We start from the raw sequence: 13,123 nt of genomic DNA, 5'->3' as shown, positions 1-13,123 counted from the left end.
ATCTCAGTATCTTGAACAGATCAGTCAAGAAAACAAGATTTCGGATGGTCACGCTGCAATCCATCCTTCCCCTATTGGGAAAAGGAAACTGGATGTGCTCTATAGACCTTCAGGATATCACATAATGAACAGACGCTCCAGAAGATTCTTCCCAGGCTGGGAACCAGTCATTTTCAGTTCAGAGCCCTGCCCTTTGGTCTCACCACTGCCCGGTGTTTACCAAATGCATGGCAGTGGTAGCTTCTCACCTGAGACGACAAGGATTCCAGGTGTTTCCATATTTGGACGACTGGCTCCTCACAGCTCCCACCAAGCATCTCCTTCTGATGGCCAGAGATTACACTTTTCGCATTTGTCAAAAGTTAGGCATTTCAATAAATGCGAAAAGTCTGTTTAAATCTAGACACAGTAGACATGTAGGCTAACACATCAGAGAATAACAGACATTCACAAGCTGGTTTCACTTTTCAACAACAACAGAATCAAAGCCAGGTTAGTTCTGAAGGTGTTGGGAATTATGGCGGCCATACCTCTGCTTCCATTAGCCAGATTCCACATGCGGATCCTTCAATGGATGCTTACACAATGGTCTTACCAGCAACTTCCAATGTCCCACACCATTCTGATCACCTGACAACGGATGCCTCTCTGATCGGGTGGGGGCATTATCAGGCCACTTGCACATAAATGTTCTGGAGATGAGAATCCAGACAGACAATATGTCTGTAGTGTGGTACATCAACAAACAAGGCGGAACCAGGTCTAGTCCAAGTTCCCACTAATCTCTCAAGTGATACACAGAAGGCCTCATTGATCCTCATTGCTCCTTACTGGCCTCAACAGGTGTGGTTCCCCTTTCTACATCAATTTCTATTGAGCGACCGTGGCATCTGGACCTAGTTCCAGATCTTTTGATCCATCAGTTCTCTGAACCTCACTGCTTGGTTCCTCCAGTTCCAACCTTAGCCAGGCTTAAGATTTATTTGAGTAAGTGGATATTGGGCTCAAGGAAGGACATAGACCCTTTCACTGCTTCCATCCAAATAGTCCTTGATTTTGTAGCTGAACTCTTCCATGCAGGTTCATCTCCTCTACTCTTAAAGTTCAATTGGCAGCTATTTCTAACTTTCATGTTGGTATTTCTGAATCTGCCTTGATGTCCCACCTTTTGAAAGGAGTTTTTCTTCTCAGACCTCCTATAATCTCCTTTGGACCTAAATTTGTTCTTTAAAGTTGCTATCATGGAAGACTCAGAAGAGTTTCAGAGCTTCAAGCACTCAGCTGTCGACCTCCTTATCTGTTGTTTCATAAGGACAGGGTATCCTTAAATCTAAATCAAAGCATTGACCCCCCTGTCGTTTTTCCAGAATATTCCAATAGGTCTGAACAAAAATTTCACTACCTGGATGTTCATAGAACAAAACAATTCAGAAAATCTGACCAGCTGTTTGTCTCAAGGCAGAAAGGGACTTTCAGTTTCAAAGGTATCATTATCCAGATGGTTAACATCTTTGATTTCCCTTGTATATGAAATTAGACACCAAAAGCTGCCTAATAAACCTAAGGCCCATTCCACCAGAGCTAAGACAGACTGCCTATTGACACCATCTCACACTTTCATTTCTCATTGGTTCCACTGTTCTCAGGAGTCTGTTCCGCTCCATGTCTACCACCTCTGTACTTTAGGTATATGATCTGCTGTGCATATTTCCTGGATCAGGATGTTTGTTTATAGAGGTGGACTTTGTTACTAATTATTCTCTAAGAACAAATTCATTTTTTCACATCAAAGTAATTTCAGCTGTTTTTTTTCCTGAAATAGTCTGTACAGTTGTCATTCTGTATTCTCAAAACATGAAAATACAGAGGATGTTCGTTAGCAGCATGAGTGCATATGTATGAGGGAGCAGTCAAAGATGTGAGATGATTTGATTAGGTATTTTTCTGATTTGCAGGCCAGGTGTAATTGTAAACCACACAAAATGTCAAAATCACTTGCTTACTTTATTGCTTTAATGTTACTGTATGTATGATGAAACATTTAATAGGCAGCTTCATGAAACATGCTGGTTGGGCTGTGCATTTTGAGGTCATTCATATGCAGAGCTGCGGTGTTATCAGCTATCTTCATCTTGACTGAACACGCTGCTTGTCCACAATAAATTAAGGCAGGCTTTGCAGTAGAAAAAGGCTTAAAGTTATCCTGATATGAGTTAGTCTACAGAACTATGTGGGAAACTACCCATTTCTTGTACTAAAACATGTCCTTCTGTATCGCTGTTGCAGTATTCCTTACAATAGCGATCCATTCCCTAGGGGTGGTCTGAACGCTCTTTTGTCTGCTGGTTGCCAAGCTGTTTTCAGGCTTCTTCTCCAGAGGTTTTGCTTCAGCATCTTCAATGTACTACTTGTCTTCTGCAAAGCCTAGGGTTTACAGTGAACTTCCAAAAATCCTCCTCAGGATCATGTTTTTCTCAGGTGCAGGCTCCAGACCATTCCATTGCCGACATCCTTGCCTTCTCCCAAGACTTTGACTGATTGATTGGATTCCTTCAGTCCCTTCTTCCTCTGGTCTCCATTATAGCCAGAGAGTTTATAAGGGCTCTGGAATACATGACTTCCACCATCCCTATGCTTTCTCTGGCCAGACATCATGTAAGAAAGCTACAGTGGTTCCTAAAGTCAGTCTGGCTTCAGCATTCTCCTCCTTTACACTTTCCAGTTCCTCTTCTCCTGTGTCTCAAGTTAGAGCTTCTGTGGTGGATTTATCAACTGTTCCTCAACCCAGGGCTTTCTTATCAGCCTCCAGTCTCCACTCAGAAGCTATTTTCGGATGCCTTAGTCACGGAGTAGCGAGTTATTTTTGGCCCTCTTAAGGTTCAGGGCCTTTGATCTCTTTGTCAAAGGAAGGACCATATACGTATCTGAGATAAGAGCTCTCTTCCTGGCTTTTCAGGCTTTCCATTCTCTTTTCTTTACAGGACCCATCAAAATATTCATGGACAATACCACATAATATGGTACATCAGCAAGCAAGGGGTGACACTGTCTTACCTCTTGTGTAGACTAGCTCTTCGTTTTGGGATGTAGTTGTCCAGTATCAGGTGACTCTTCAGGTTGTTTATATTCCTTCATATCAGAACATTGTGGCAGACTGAGCAAGTCCATAACACAGACTCATGATTGGATGCTTCACTAAGATGCGTTTCTGGACGTTGTCCACCAGTGGGGTACTCCTTGGATAGATCTTTTTGCCTCCCCTCTGAACAGACAAAATTTTCTCACTTTTTTTTACACCAAAGCCCCATGTCCGCTGGCTTGGAAGGTGGATGCTGTCACTTTTTCCTGAAAGGGGATGGTTCTTTATGCATTCCTCCCCTTCCTGTCATCCCCACTTGTCCACTCTTCAGCTGACGCTGTGGGTGATAGGATTTTGATCCTTTTAGACACCTTTTTTTCTGAGGATGTGCTTTGGGTTCTGCAAGAGACCAGAAAACCCACTACCAGGAAATCTTATTAGTCCAAATGGTAAAGATTTTGTGTTTTGGTGTCTTGTTGTAACCTGGGTTCACTTTCTGTGGAAGTTCCTTTGGTACTGTCTTATTTGTGTGAATTGCTCAATGCTGGGTTGGCATACTGTTCTGTTAAAGCCCACCTGTCAGCCCTTCCTCCTTGTCTGCCTTTGAATCCTCCTCTGGTTTCTAGATTTGAGGTCAAACAATTCCTTAGGCTTCTTGGGGAGCCTTTATTCCACCTTTGTGGGACCTTAATTTTGTCTTGGAAAAATTGACTCTGGCTTCTTTTGAGCCTGCAGCCTTGTTCTCAGCCTGACTGGTGTCTGAGCTGCAGGCCCTTATGGCTGTTCCTACTTTTTTAGGTTTTCATATTTACAGGGTGTCTCTTCTTACTAATCCTTCTTTTATGCCCAAGGTGGTTAAAGAGTTGTCTGTTAATCAGTCTTTTCACTTACCCACTTTTTCCTGTCTCCACAGTCTGCTAGAGAGAAGGTTCTTAATACCTTGTTTTTTCATAGACCACTCCAATATTATTTGGATAAATCTAAAGCTGTTTATAAATTTGAGTATTTTTTTTTGTTTCCTTTCGTCCTAGGTCTTTGGATTTGGCTGTCTCTAAGCAAACAATTTCATTCTGGATATCTAAGGTTGTTCCTTTTGTTACTGTTTACATGGGGAAAGCCTTTTTTGTCTGTTGAGGCTCATTCTAGTAGGGCTTTGGCTTCATCTGGTGCTTTTTTCAAAGGATTGGATACCAATTCCATCTTTGAGGCAGCTACTTGGACTTCTGTACATACTTTTGCTAAAACATTAAGTTGGATATGGTTTCCAGAGCTAGAGCTGGATTTGCCAGGGCTGTCCTGCATGGCTTTCTTGAAGGCTTTGCTAGACCTTCCTCCTCCCACCTTTCCTCCTGAGCTTTTATACTCTCCATGCTGTAAGGAGTATTGCAGCAGTGATATAGGAGGACATAGTACAGTTTTGTAAAATCTTACTGTAACAGTAGATATCCTTCTCTTTACTGTTGCAATATTTGCTCCCTCCCTCCTCCCCATTTTTCTCCTTCTAGATGCACATGCTTCTCTTTTCTCCTTGGACTGTTGTTCCTCCTGGGGATTTTCATTTATGAGGATGGTTTGTCTGTATGTCATCTTTATGCTCTACGCCATGTGAGGGAGCATACGTGTACATACGTATTTATTGCAACCTAAGACTTTGGTGTACCGGCTGGACGTCGGGCTGCCCTAGGCAAAGATCTCTACTGTAAGGAATATTGCAACAGTGAAGAGAACGACATATACTGTTATGGTAAGATTTTACACAATTGTACTTTCTGCATAAAAAATGGGAAATGGTACCCACTGAAGCAGTCGAATTTGAGGTAGAGACTTTTGTAGATCTGTTTGAAGGTGAAACATGGGATTCTGTGAATCCTAACACTGAAATATAAACTGAGAGTCTAACAAGTGGTGAATTCTGAAAATCACTCCCACACCTTTTGAACCATTTTTGTAGGAGGGTTTCCTTGTCTTTTCCCCATCCCTGTTGTATTTATACGTATTAATTTGGAGATTTAAGTAAATTTGAGTTGGAGGATACTCTTAAGATATCATATTTATTTCACATTCACAGTTGCACTTCTGTTCCAAGATTCACAGTTATTTATTTATTTACATTTGTTGACCTGGAAAATCCTACTGGACACCGGTCCTTTTTCAGCAGAGGCCCCGGAGAGAAAATCTCCACAATAAAAACAACAATTAATTACAAGTTACAAGAAGTATAGGTAGGTTTTGTTTAACAATAGGAGCAAACAGTTGTAGTTCAAAATGAAATTATTTGGTTAAATGGTACAACACTTATATCACTGGTGCCATAAAGGCTAACAAGTATTTTATTAGCTGAACTAGCAGCTATTACCCTTGAATAACAGTGGCTAAGATGACAGCTGAGATATAGGTTTGCAAGCAATGTATTTGGCTGCAATCTGAGGTAGTTAGAGGGGTGGAAGAAAGGGATTAGAGAGTTTGGGGTATGTGCAGTGCTCTTTTAGATGAGATTTTAGAGCAGCTTTGAAGTTAGTGTGTGATGACAGACGTTATAGTGTGAGGAAGGGTATTCCATAATTTTGCTATGGAGTAGGAGAAGAGAGCTTCTCCAGCAGAGTTCCTGGTTTTAGTTACCTGTAATTAATTTTTGTTGCTGGAGCATATTGGTCTGGTGGTATGATAGGGTTGGAGAATGTTGTAGAGGGCGGGGACTTTTAGAGGATGATTAGTTTAGGATGATTAGTTTGTGGGTGAGTGAGAGTTGGTACCATTGAAGGAGGTGAGGGAGTTCTAGCCAGCCTAGTTCAGTAAGTGAGGTGCAGAGGTGTCTACGGTAGTTTGCACCAGTGGCAAACTTTGCTATTTTGTTGTAGCAAGCTTCGAGTTTACCTAACTTACTTTGCCTTAGGTTGGTAAATATTGGAGAGGTGTAGAGTAGGGTGGAGATAAGGTAGCTATTTGCAACTGAAATCTTCGCTGTTTTGGTGAGGAATTGCTTATTTCTGTATAAAGTTCCTAGTTTATTCTGTACTTTTTTAATGGTTAACGAGATGTGGATGTCAAACTTGAGGTTATTGTCAATTTCAACTCCAAGTAGTTTGGTGTGGTCTGTTGGGGGGATAATGGTGTTGTCATTGGCTTTAATATTTAAATTGGTGGGGATTTAGATTGTGTTTGGTGGGTTGGAAGATGAGGAGTTGTGTTTTGCTTGGATTAAGTATTAATTGCGCATCTGAAAGCCAAGTTTCGACTGAGGAAAAGGCTTCCTGTTTGGTCTTTTGAAGTTCAGGTAGGGAGTGGGCTGAGCAGATGATGGTGGAATCATCTACGTACTGTATGAGAGTGGCCTGTTTGGTAGCAGTGGCTAGATTATTAGTGAATATGGAGAAGAGTAAGGGTCCAAGGATGGATCCTTGGGGAACACCTTTTGAGACAGGGAGTTGGGGGGATATATCCTTATGCAAAACAATGGATTGATGGCGGTCAGTCAGGTAGCTCTGGAACCAGTTTGTGACAGATTGAGAGAAGGGTCGAGTATTGAGGACAGTGATGAGTTGTTTATGAAAGACCATGTCGAATGCTTTAGATAGGTCTAGGAAAGTTGCAGAGCTGAAATAACCATTGTTTTTATGTTGAAGGATTGTATTAGTGAAAGCAAGTAAGGCAGTGGTTGTACTGTGGTATGGTCAGAAACCATGCTGTGTGTTTGTTAGGAGGTTGTTAGCAAGGAGGTAGCCTAGAACCTGAGAGTGAATGCATCTCTCAAGTATTTTTGATAGAGGAGACAGAATTGCTGTGGGCCGGTAGTTGGTGAATTCTGTGGAAGGCCCACCTTTTGTGGAGGGGGATAATGTGGGATATTTTCTATTGTGAAGGGACATAGCTTTCAGATAAAGATTGGTTAATCAGGAATGCAACTGGGTAGGTTAGGGCTTCAGCTGCAGTTTTAAGGTACTCAGCTGGGAGGTTGTCAGCTGCTAGTTTTGTGGGCTTTAGTTTCGATAAGAATTTTTTTATGTTGGAGGTAGGGATAGGAGAGAAAGTGAATGCAGTGGGCAGGTTACTAGGTGTAGTTGGAGGGGGTAGGGGAGAGGGGTTGTTTTGTTTTGCTAGTGATAGAACAGATTGTGTGAAGTGAGTGTGTTGAAAGAGGTGGCAATGTTTTCAGGAGTTTGTTTTATTTGGTGGAGGGGTTCCTACTTTTTCTGCAAGCACCCTTTTCATTGCTGCATAGATATTTTTTACTGTTCCCCTAATTTGGATGCGTCTTGCTGTGATTTATTTCTAGTCCACTGGCTGTTAACCTTTGTATAATTAATGCTAACACTTGTATTTTTGACTTACTGCACTGTTATGAATTTAGAATTTTCTCCTTAGAGTGTCGGAATGTGGTGTAAGGCTATACTGCTTTTATATGGGTCACATGTCTGAACAAGAACCGTAGCACAAGACTGGCATTATACTTGTGCAATGGGACTTTATCCCCATTGCCTTACAACCATCAACCGTTCTGCAATTCTTCAGTAAATTAATTCACTTAGTATTAGAGCTAATTATAAGAGGCGGAAATCATCAGGATTTTCTGCTTTTAGGACTTTTGTCTTTCCTCTGTTGGCTGTTGTACAAATTTGCACTGCAGGGCCTTGCTGTTCTTTCTCCTTCCATCATTTTGTGCAGATTTCTGAAGATGCTTTCCCTATAAGATTAATGCATCATGGCCGTTTGAGCAAAGCCAAGTGCATGTCCTTGGTCTGTATTATCCAGTGCTTTGGGATAATTGGAATTCTCAGTACCAAAATGCATAATACAAGTCGTCTAAGCATTAAACTTATTCTCGTTCCCTATAACCCATTTAAATAAAGTATCTAACAAAGCTTGCAGAGAAAACTGATCAGATGGCACTTGAGATAATTTAACCAAATTTGTCATCAGCTGTTTAATACGTTACTGCTTGTATCATGGCTTATTGAAAATCCCCAGTCAGTGCATTGCATGTCTGTAATTCCTCTACAAGTAGTCAAGCCTTCTAATTTGTATATTGGCAAACTGTCCTGTGGAGCACGTTGTTAGCAGCCATGGGATTTATGTAATTTCTGTTTTATATCCCTTTTGCGTGTGCACCATTTATTATGGCGATACATTTTTTTCCTCTTGAAAATAACTTCTCTGTACATTTTAGTTGTTACTGAACTGCTGGACAGACTCCTTGAGTAGTCACCACTGCTTCTCCCAGTAAAATGCAGATTATGGATCCACTAATTCTTCTTGACACATCTGAGCTTGCATCTTAAGAACTTGGCAACAACAGTTCATGAGCGACAGGCTTAAACATGTGCATATCCTGCAGCACATGTAATTCAGCTTGCCATAAGCAAAGAAATCCGACATAAAATATGATTTTATGCAGTGGTCAGCTCCTCATTTCCCCATGTGGAAGACTTTGCCCAGGTCACATACCCTTACATTATTTTGAATGAAAGGTCACAGTTCCTCAAAGAATGTACTATTACTGAAAAAAAAAATGTAAAACTTTGCCTTTCTGTGGGAGGATATGAGATTGGACTGTGGGGTGCAGAAACAAGAGTGCAGATTGGACTGCTCCATTAACTACTAATATGCAAGCACTGTGATCTTGATTACATGAGAAATAAACAATGCTGACACTAGTACCTGTCAACTTGTTGTTATGATGGTGCAACTATGACTGATGATTACATAGAGTGGCAGCTCTGTTGATGTGTGTAATACTTTTATTATTGCCTTTCCAGCAGACTGTCATTATAACTGTGTTCGATTTTAAACAGGCCTACAATAGAATTTTGCAGGATGCGTAAAGGAGGCCCCTTTATGTACTTTGGGAAATGCAGTTTTCTTTTGTGGCACATGTATCTATAAACTAATCTCACTGGATATTCACATCCCGACCCCACCCCCTGCCCAGAAAACCACAGTGAAAAACTTCTCTAAAGCAAATTTCACACTCCTCAAAACCGAGGTGGAATCCTTCAAAGCCCCCGGGCCTGTGGAAAATAAGGCCCAGACCGCAGAATACTTTATAAACGCATTCTATGAACACCTTCAGGAATGCATGGATCATGCGATCCCAAATAAAACCAAGACCCAATCCTCCAAAGGTAGACGTCCTGTCTGGTGGACCCCAGCCATAAACAAACTATACAATAGAAGGAGGAAGCTACTAAATGATAGAGCAAAATCCAAAAAGGGAAGGCATCACTGATCAGTATTAGCAAAAAACTACGGGCACTCATAAAATTGTCTAAGACCAGCTTTGAGAGAAAAATTGCACAGGACACTAAGGATAATCACAAGGCTTTCTTTAGTTATGTTAGGAACCTGGGTGGTAATTCCCAGATATGCTCAGAATTAGTCCAAAATGACAAAAAATACACTGAACCCACAGACATTGCCAACATCCTAGCTGACAGGTTCAGCACTAACTTCTCCCCCCCTCCCCACCAAAAGGGCAAATATCTATCCCAGCAGAGTGCTGCCCCCCTGACAGCTCAGATGCTCAGGTAAGAGCCACCCTCTCCAAAGCAAAAAACACAACATCAATGGGACCAGACGGTGTCCCGGGCTGCGTCCTACATGAACTCCAAGAAGAGCTAAACCCAAACATAAAGCTACTGTTCAATCTCAGCTTTACTACAGGCTATGTGCCCAAAGAGTGGCGTACAGCAACAGTGGTCCCTCTCCATAAAGGTGGTGCCTCAACGGATCATGGAAACTATCGCCCCATAAGCCTGACTAGCTTGGTCTGTAAAGCTATGGAAAGGATCATCATGGACCTCATAAATAAAGATATTGGGGACCTACAGACACTGGATACTACCCAGTTTGGCTTTGTTAAGGGCAGATCCTGCCTCTTAAACCTGGTTGATTTCTTTGAAACAGTCACCAAGGCCATTGATGAGGGGAAGGTGGTCCACACAGCCTACCTGGACCTCGCAGAAGCCTTCGATACAATACCCCACTCGGGCATTATAGATAAGCTCACCAGCTTAAATATAAACCCCTATGTCACTAGATGGATTGCAAACTGGCTCAAGGACAGAACCCACATGGTTAGAATTGCTGGAGCCATGTCAGACTCCAAACCAGTTACAAGTGGTGTCCCACAAGGCTCAGTCCTGGGACCTCTCTTGTTCGGTATATATTTCTCGGAGGTACAGGCCAACATGGAAGGACTGTGGCTGACCAAGTTCGCAGATGACTGCAAACTGTGCGCCATAATAGACTCTCCAGCCGACACAAGCATCCTCCAAAAGGGCCTCATAGAAACAGACAACTGGTGCCAGAGCCATGGCCTCAAGCTAAATGCCAAAAAGTGTATAGTCATCCCCTTTGGCAAAATCAAAGTGCCTACAAATTACCACATAGGTGGTAATCCATTAAGTACAGAAGTAATTAGGGACCTGGGGACCCAAGTTGATAGCAATCTCTCATTTGACAACCACGTGGCCAAAGTGGTTAGAAAAACATTTTATATAGCCCACCTAATCATGAAGGGATTCACATCTAGATCAGGGGAGGTCATCGTGCCTCTTTACTCATCCCTCATCAGGCCCATAATTGAGTACAATGCCCCTTTTGGGATGTACCTTACCAGACACCTGCAGCAACTGGAAAGACCCCAAAAGTACCTCACCAAGAGGATCAAAGGGCTCAAACAGATGCCATATGCTGCCCGGTTAAAGAAACTCCAGCTCTACTCAGTGGCATACCGCCTGTTCAGAGGTGATCTGTGCCTGACGATAAAGCCATGTCCAACCCGGAATTAATGGACATGCTGCACCTCAGAAAATCCAAATCCCATCGAGCTACGCTTGAGAGACTTGAACCTCAGCATTGAAATAAATAGGACATGCTGGAGGGACAGATTCATAACCCAGAGGCTCCCTTCACTCTGGAATAAAATCCCAGTCCAGGTTAGGCAGAGTCCCTCACTGGCTCTCTTCAAGAGGAATCTTGATGAGTGGATGGGAGATCGTAGGTTTACCCCGGGTATCACTTCTGTGTCACTGTTAGACAGAGGCACAGTATACTAACCTCGAAAAAGGGCATAGCAAAATAAATTTAAAATGGGTGGCGAAAGCCAAACACATTCTGGCTAGGCTTATAAATGCCCTAGGGCAGATAGCCTAGTATGAACCTATGAACCTATGCAAAAGAGAACTAGCATGGTAGCACAGTCTTAGAAAACCAGATTATTGTTTTAATATATTCTGTGTTCTTCTTGTAATAACATTGTGTCTTTTACATGCAATTTTTCTACATTTTCTCTAAAGCAGATGAAGTGTTACTTACAAACTGCATTTTGTTTTATCTTTAATTTGTGTGTTATATCCTTGTTGAGAGTTTTTTTTAGTGATCTGACTATTTTTCTAAGGATGCATGTAGTGTTTATCTACTTCCAGCAATCAGCTGATTACTTGGTTGGGAAGAAATGTTTAGCTAAAGCCATCCATCAACAAACCCTTTACCCATTTTTGCAAATGGGGTCAGGCTGTCACTTCAGCAGTGACAATCTAGAGCCATGGTTTACACTACTGAGTGACCAGCCCTGCCTCTCTGTATTGACGTTTTATTTTACACACTTGTCAGTTAAGATGCCATGTTAAGTGTTGTTTCAGATTTGTTTTTTTACAAATAATGTTGCTTTAATAAATAGCGAGGTACATTGTTTTGAAAGCTTGTCTTGTAGCATTTATGCATGATTTTATACAGTTGTATTATGTCTTTCAAATGCGAGTAAGATCAGTAACTATGCCAACACATCTGTCTGTAATTGCCAGGAGGCTGATGGAACTCTTGACTGCATTAGCATGGCTTTGACCTGCACTTTCAACAGGTGGGGCACACTACTTGCTGTTGGCTGCAATGATGGCCGTATCGTAATCTGGGATTTCCTTACAAGAGGCATTGCAAAAATCATCAGTGCACACATACATCCTGTTTGTTCTTTGTGGTAAGTTTTCAAACATTAACTTTTGACCATGTACTGGAAACAAAAGAAGAAAATGTTCTAGGAATCCCTTAGATGAAGTTAATGTATTTGTTTTAATTGATAGTGGTAAAGTAACAATATATTTGGGAATTCTCATTTTGTACCCCCAGGGTCTGCTTTGTGTGAGTCAGTATTTTTCAGACTCTTATGTTAAAGATGGCACGTAAGTAAAATTTTGCAACAGATGAAAGCTGTGTATCTTTTCACTACAAACTGGTGTCATATGAGTTATAATGTAGGTTAAGCAAGATATTGAAATTGCATTTTAATCCAATTAGATCACTGGGTGAAGGGCATGCCACTTTTACTAAAATAATTTTATGCACTGTTTCTGAGTGTGTGCTTGATTCATATTGGAAAAACATAATCAGGGGCACAGCTGCATCCCAAGATGATACTGTTTATGTTTAACATTAGATTACTGTTGCAGTAACCTATGCTGTTTAGATCGGAATACATTCAGAGCATTGAATGTTCCAAATGCTGAATGAAAAACATTGAATAGAAAGACGTAAAAAATGCAAAAGATAAATTAAATTATATAAAAGTTAACATTCCTTTTTCTGTACAGGTGGGCAAGCCTATATATCGGATCCTAGATCGCACAACAATGGGAAAAGGGCAGAAACCTAGTGCCCACTCTACTGCGCTCATGGGTAGCACACTAGTTGCTTTCTAGCGAGTGGGAAAAGCTGGTTGATGATTTGAATTTCCAACATCTTTCCATTCAATATTTTTCATTCAGTGTTCCAGATATGTTCTGTTTAGATCCTACCTTCTACAACTGGTCAGCTTTTCAAAGCTTAAGGCCACCACCATGCACTCAAATTGTCCGGAGCTTGAAAGGAACTCCATATGTAAAAAAAAGAGTGCCAAAAACTTTTTCTGCAAAAGTGCATTCCTTTGGCAGGCTATGTGAAACTGATAGCTGGCTAGCAATCCTTCAAAGTTGGATGGATAAGTCCCTTGTTGGAGAAGACCTTACACAGGATTTTTTTTGGGGGGGTGTCTATTTTGTCACCCATTTTGTA

At 41.4% G+C, this 13,123-nt stretch overlaps 1 protein-coding gene across 1 annotated transcript in view; it reads left to right on the top strand.

The window, feature by feature from the left end:
* Window positions 1-13,123, top strand: part of RBBP5 (RB binding protein 5, histone lysine methyltransferase complex subunit) — a gene marked incomplete in the record, with an annotated part of 565,698 nt that overhangs the window by 48,155 nt on the left and 504,420 nt on the right. The window contains 1 exon segment of the mRNA XM_044076800.1: window positions 11,881-12,053. Coding sequence (XP_043932735.1) covers window positions 11,881-12,053 — 173 coding nt within the window.

The sequence above is a fragment of the Protopterus annectens genome, chromosome 7.part0, assembly GCF_019279795.1.
Source record: "Protopterus annectens isolate FY-2018-M chromosome 7.part0, PAN1.0, whole genome shotgun sequence".
Taxonomy (NCBI): Eukaryota; Metazoa; Chordata; order Ceratodontiformes; family Protopteridae; genus Protopterus; species Protopterus annectens.
The sequence above is the reverse complement of the archived record's forward strand: the minus strand, read 5'-3'. Positions and strand labels throughout refer to the sequence as shown.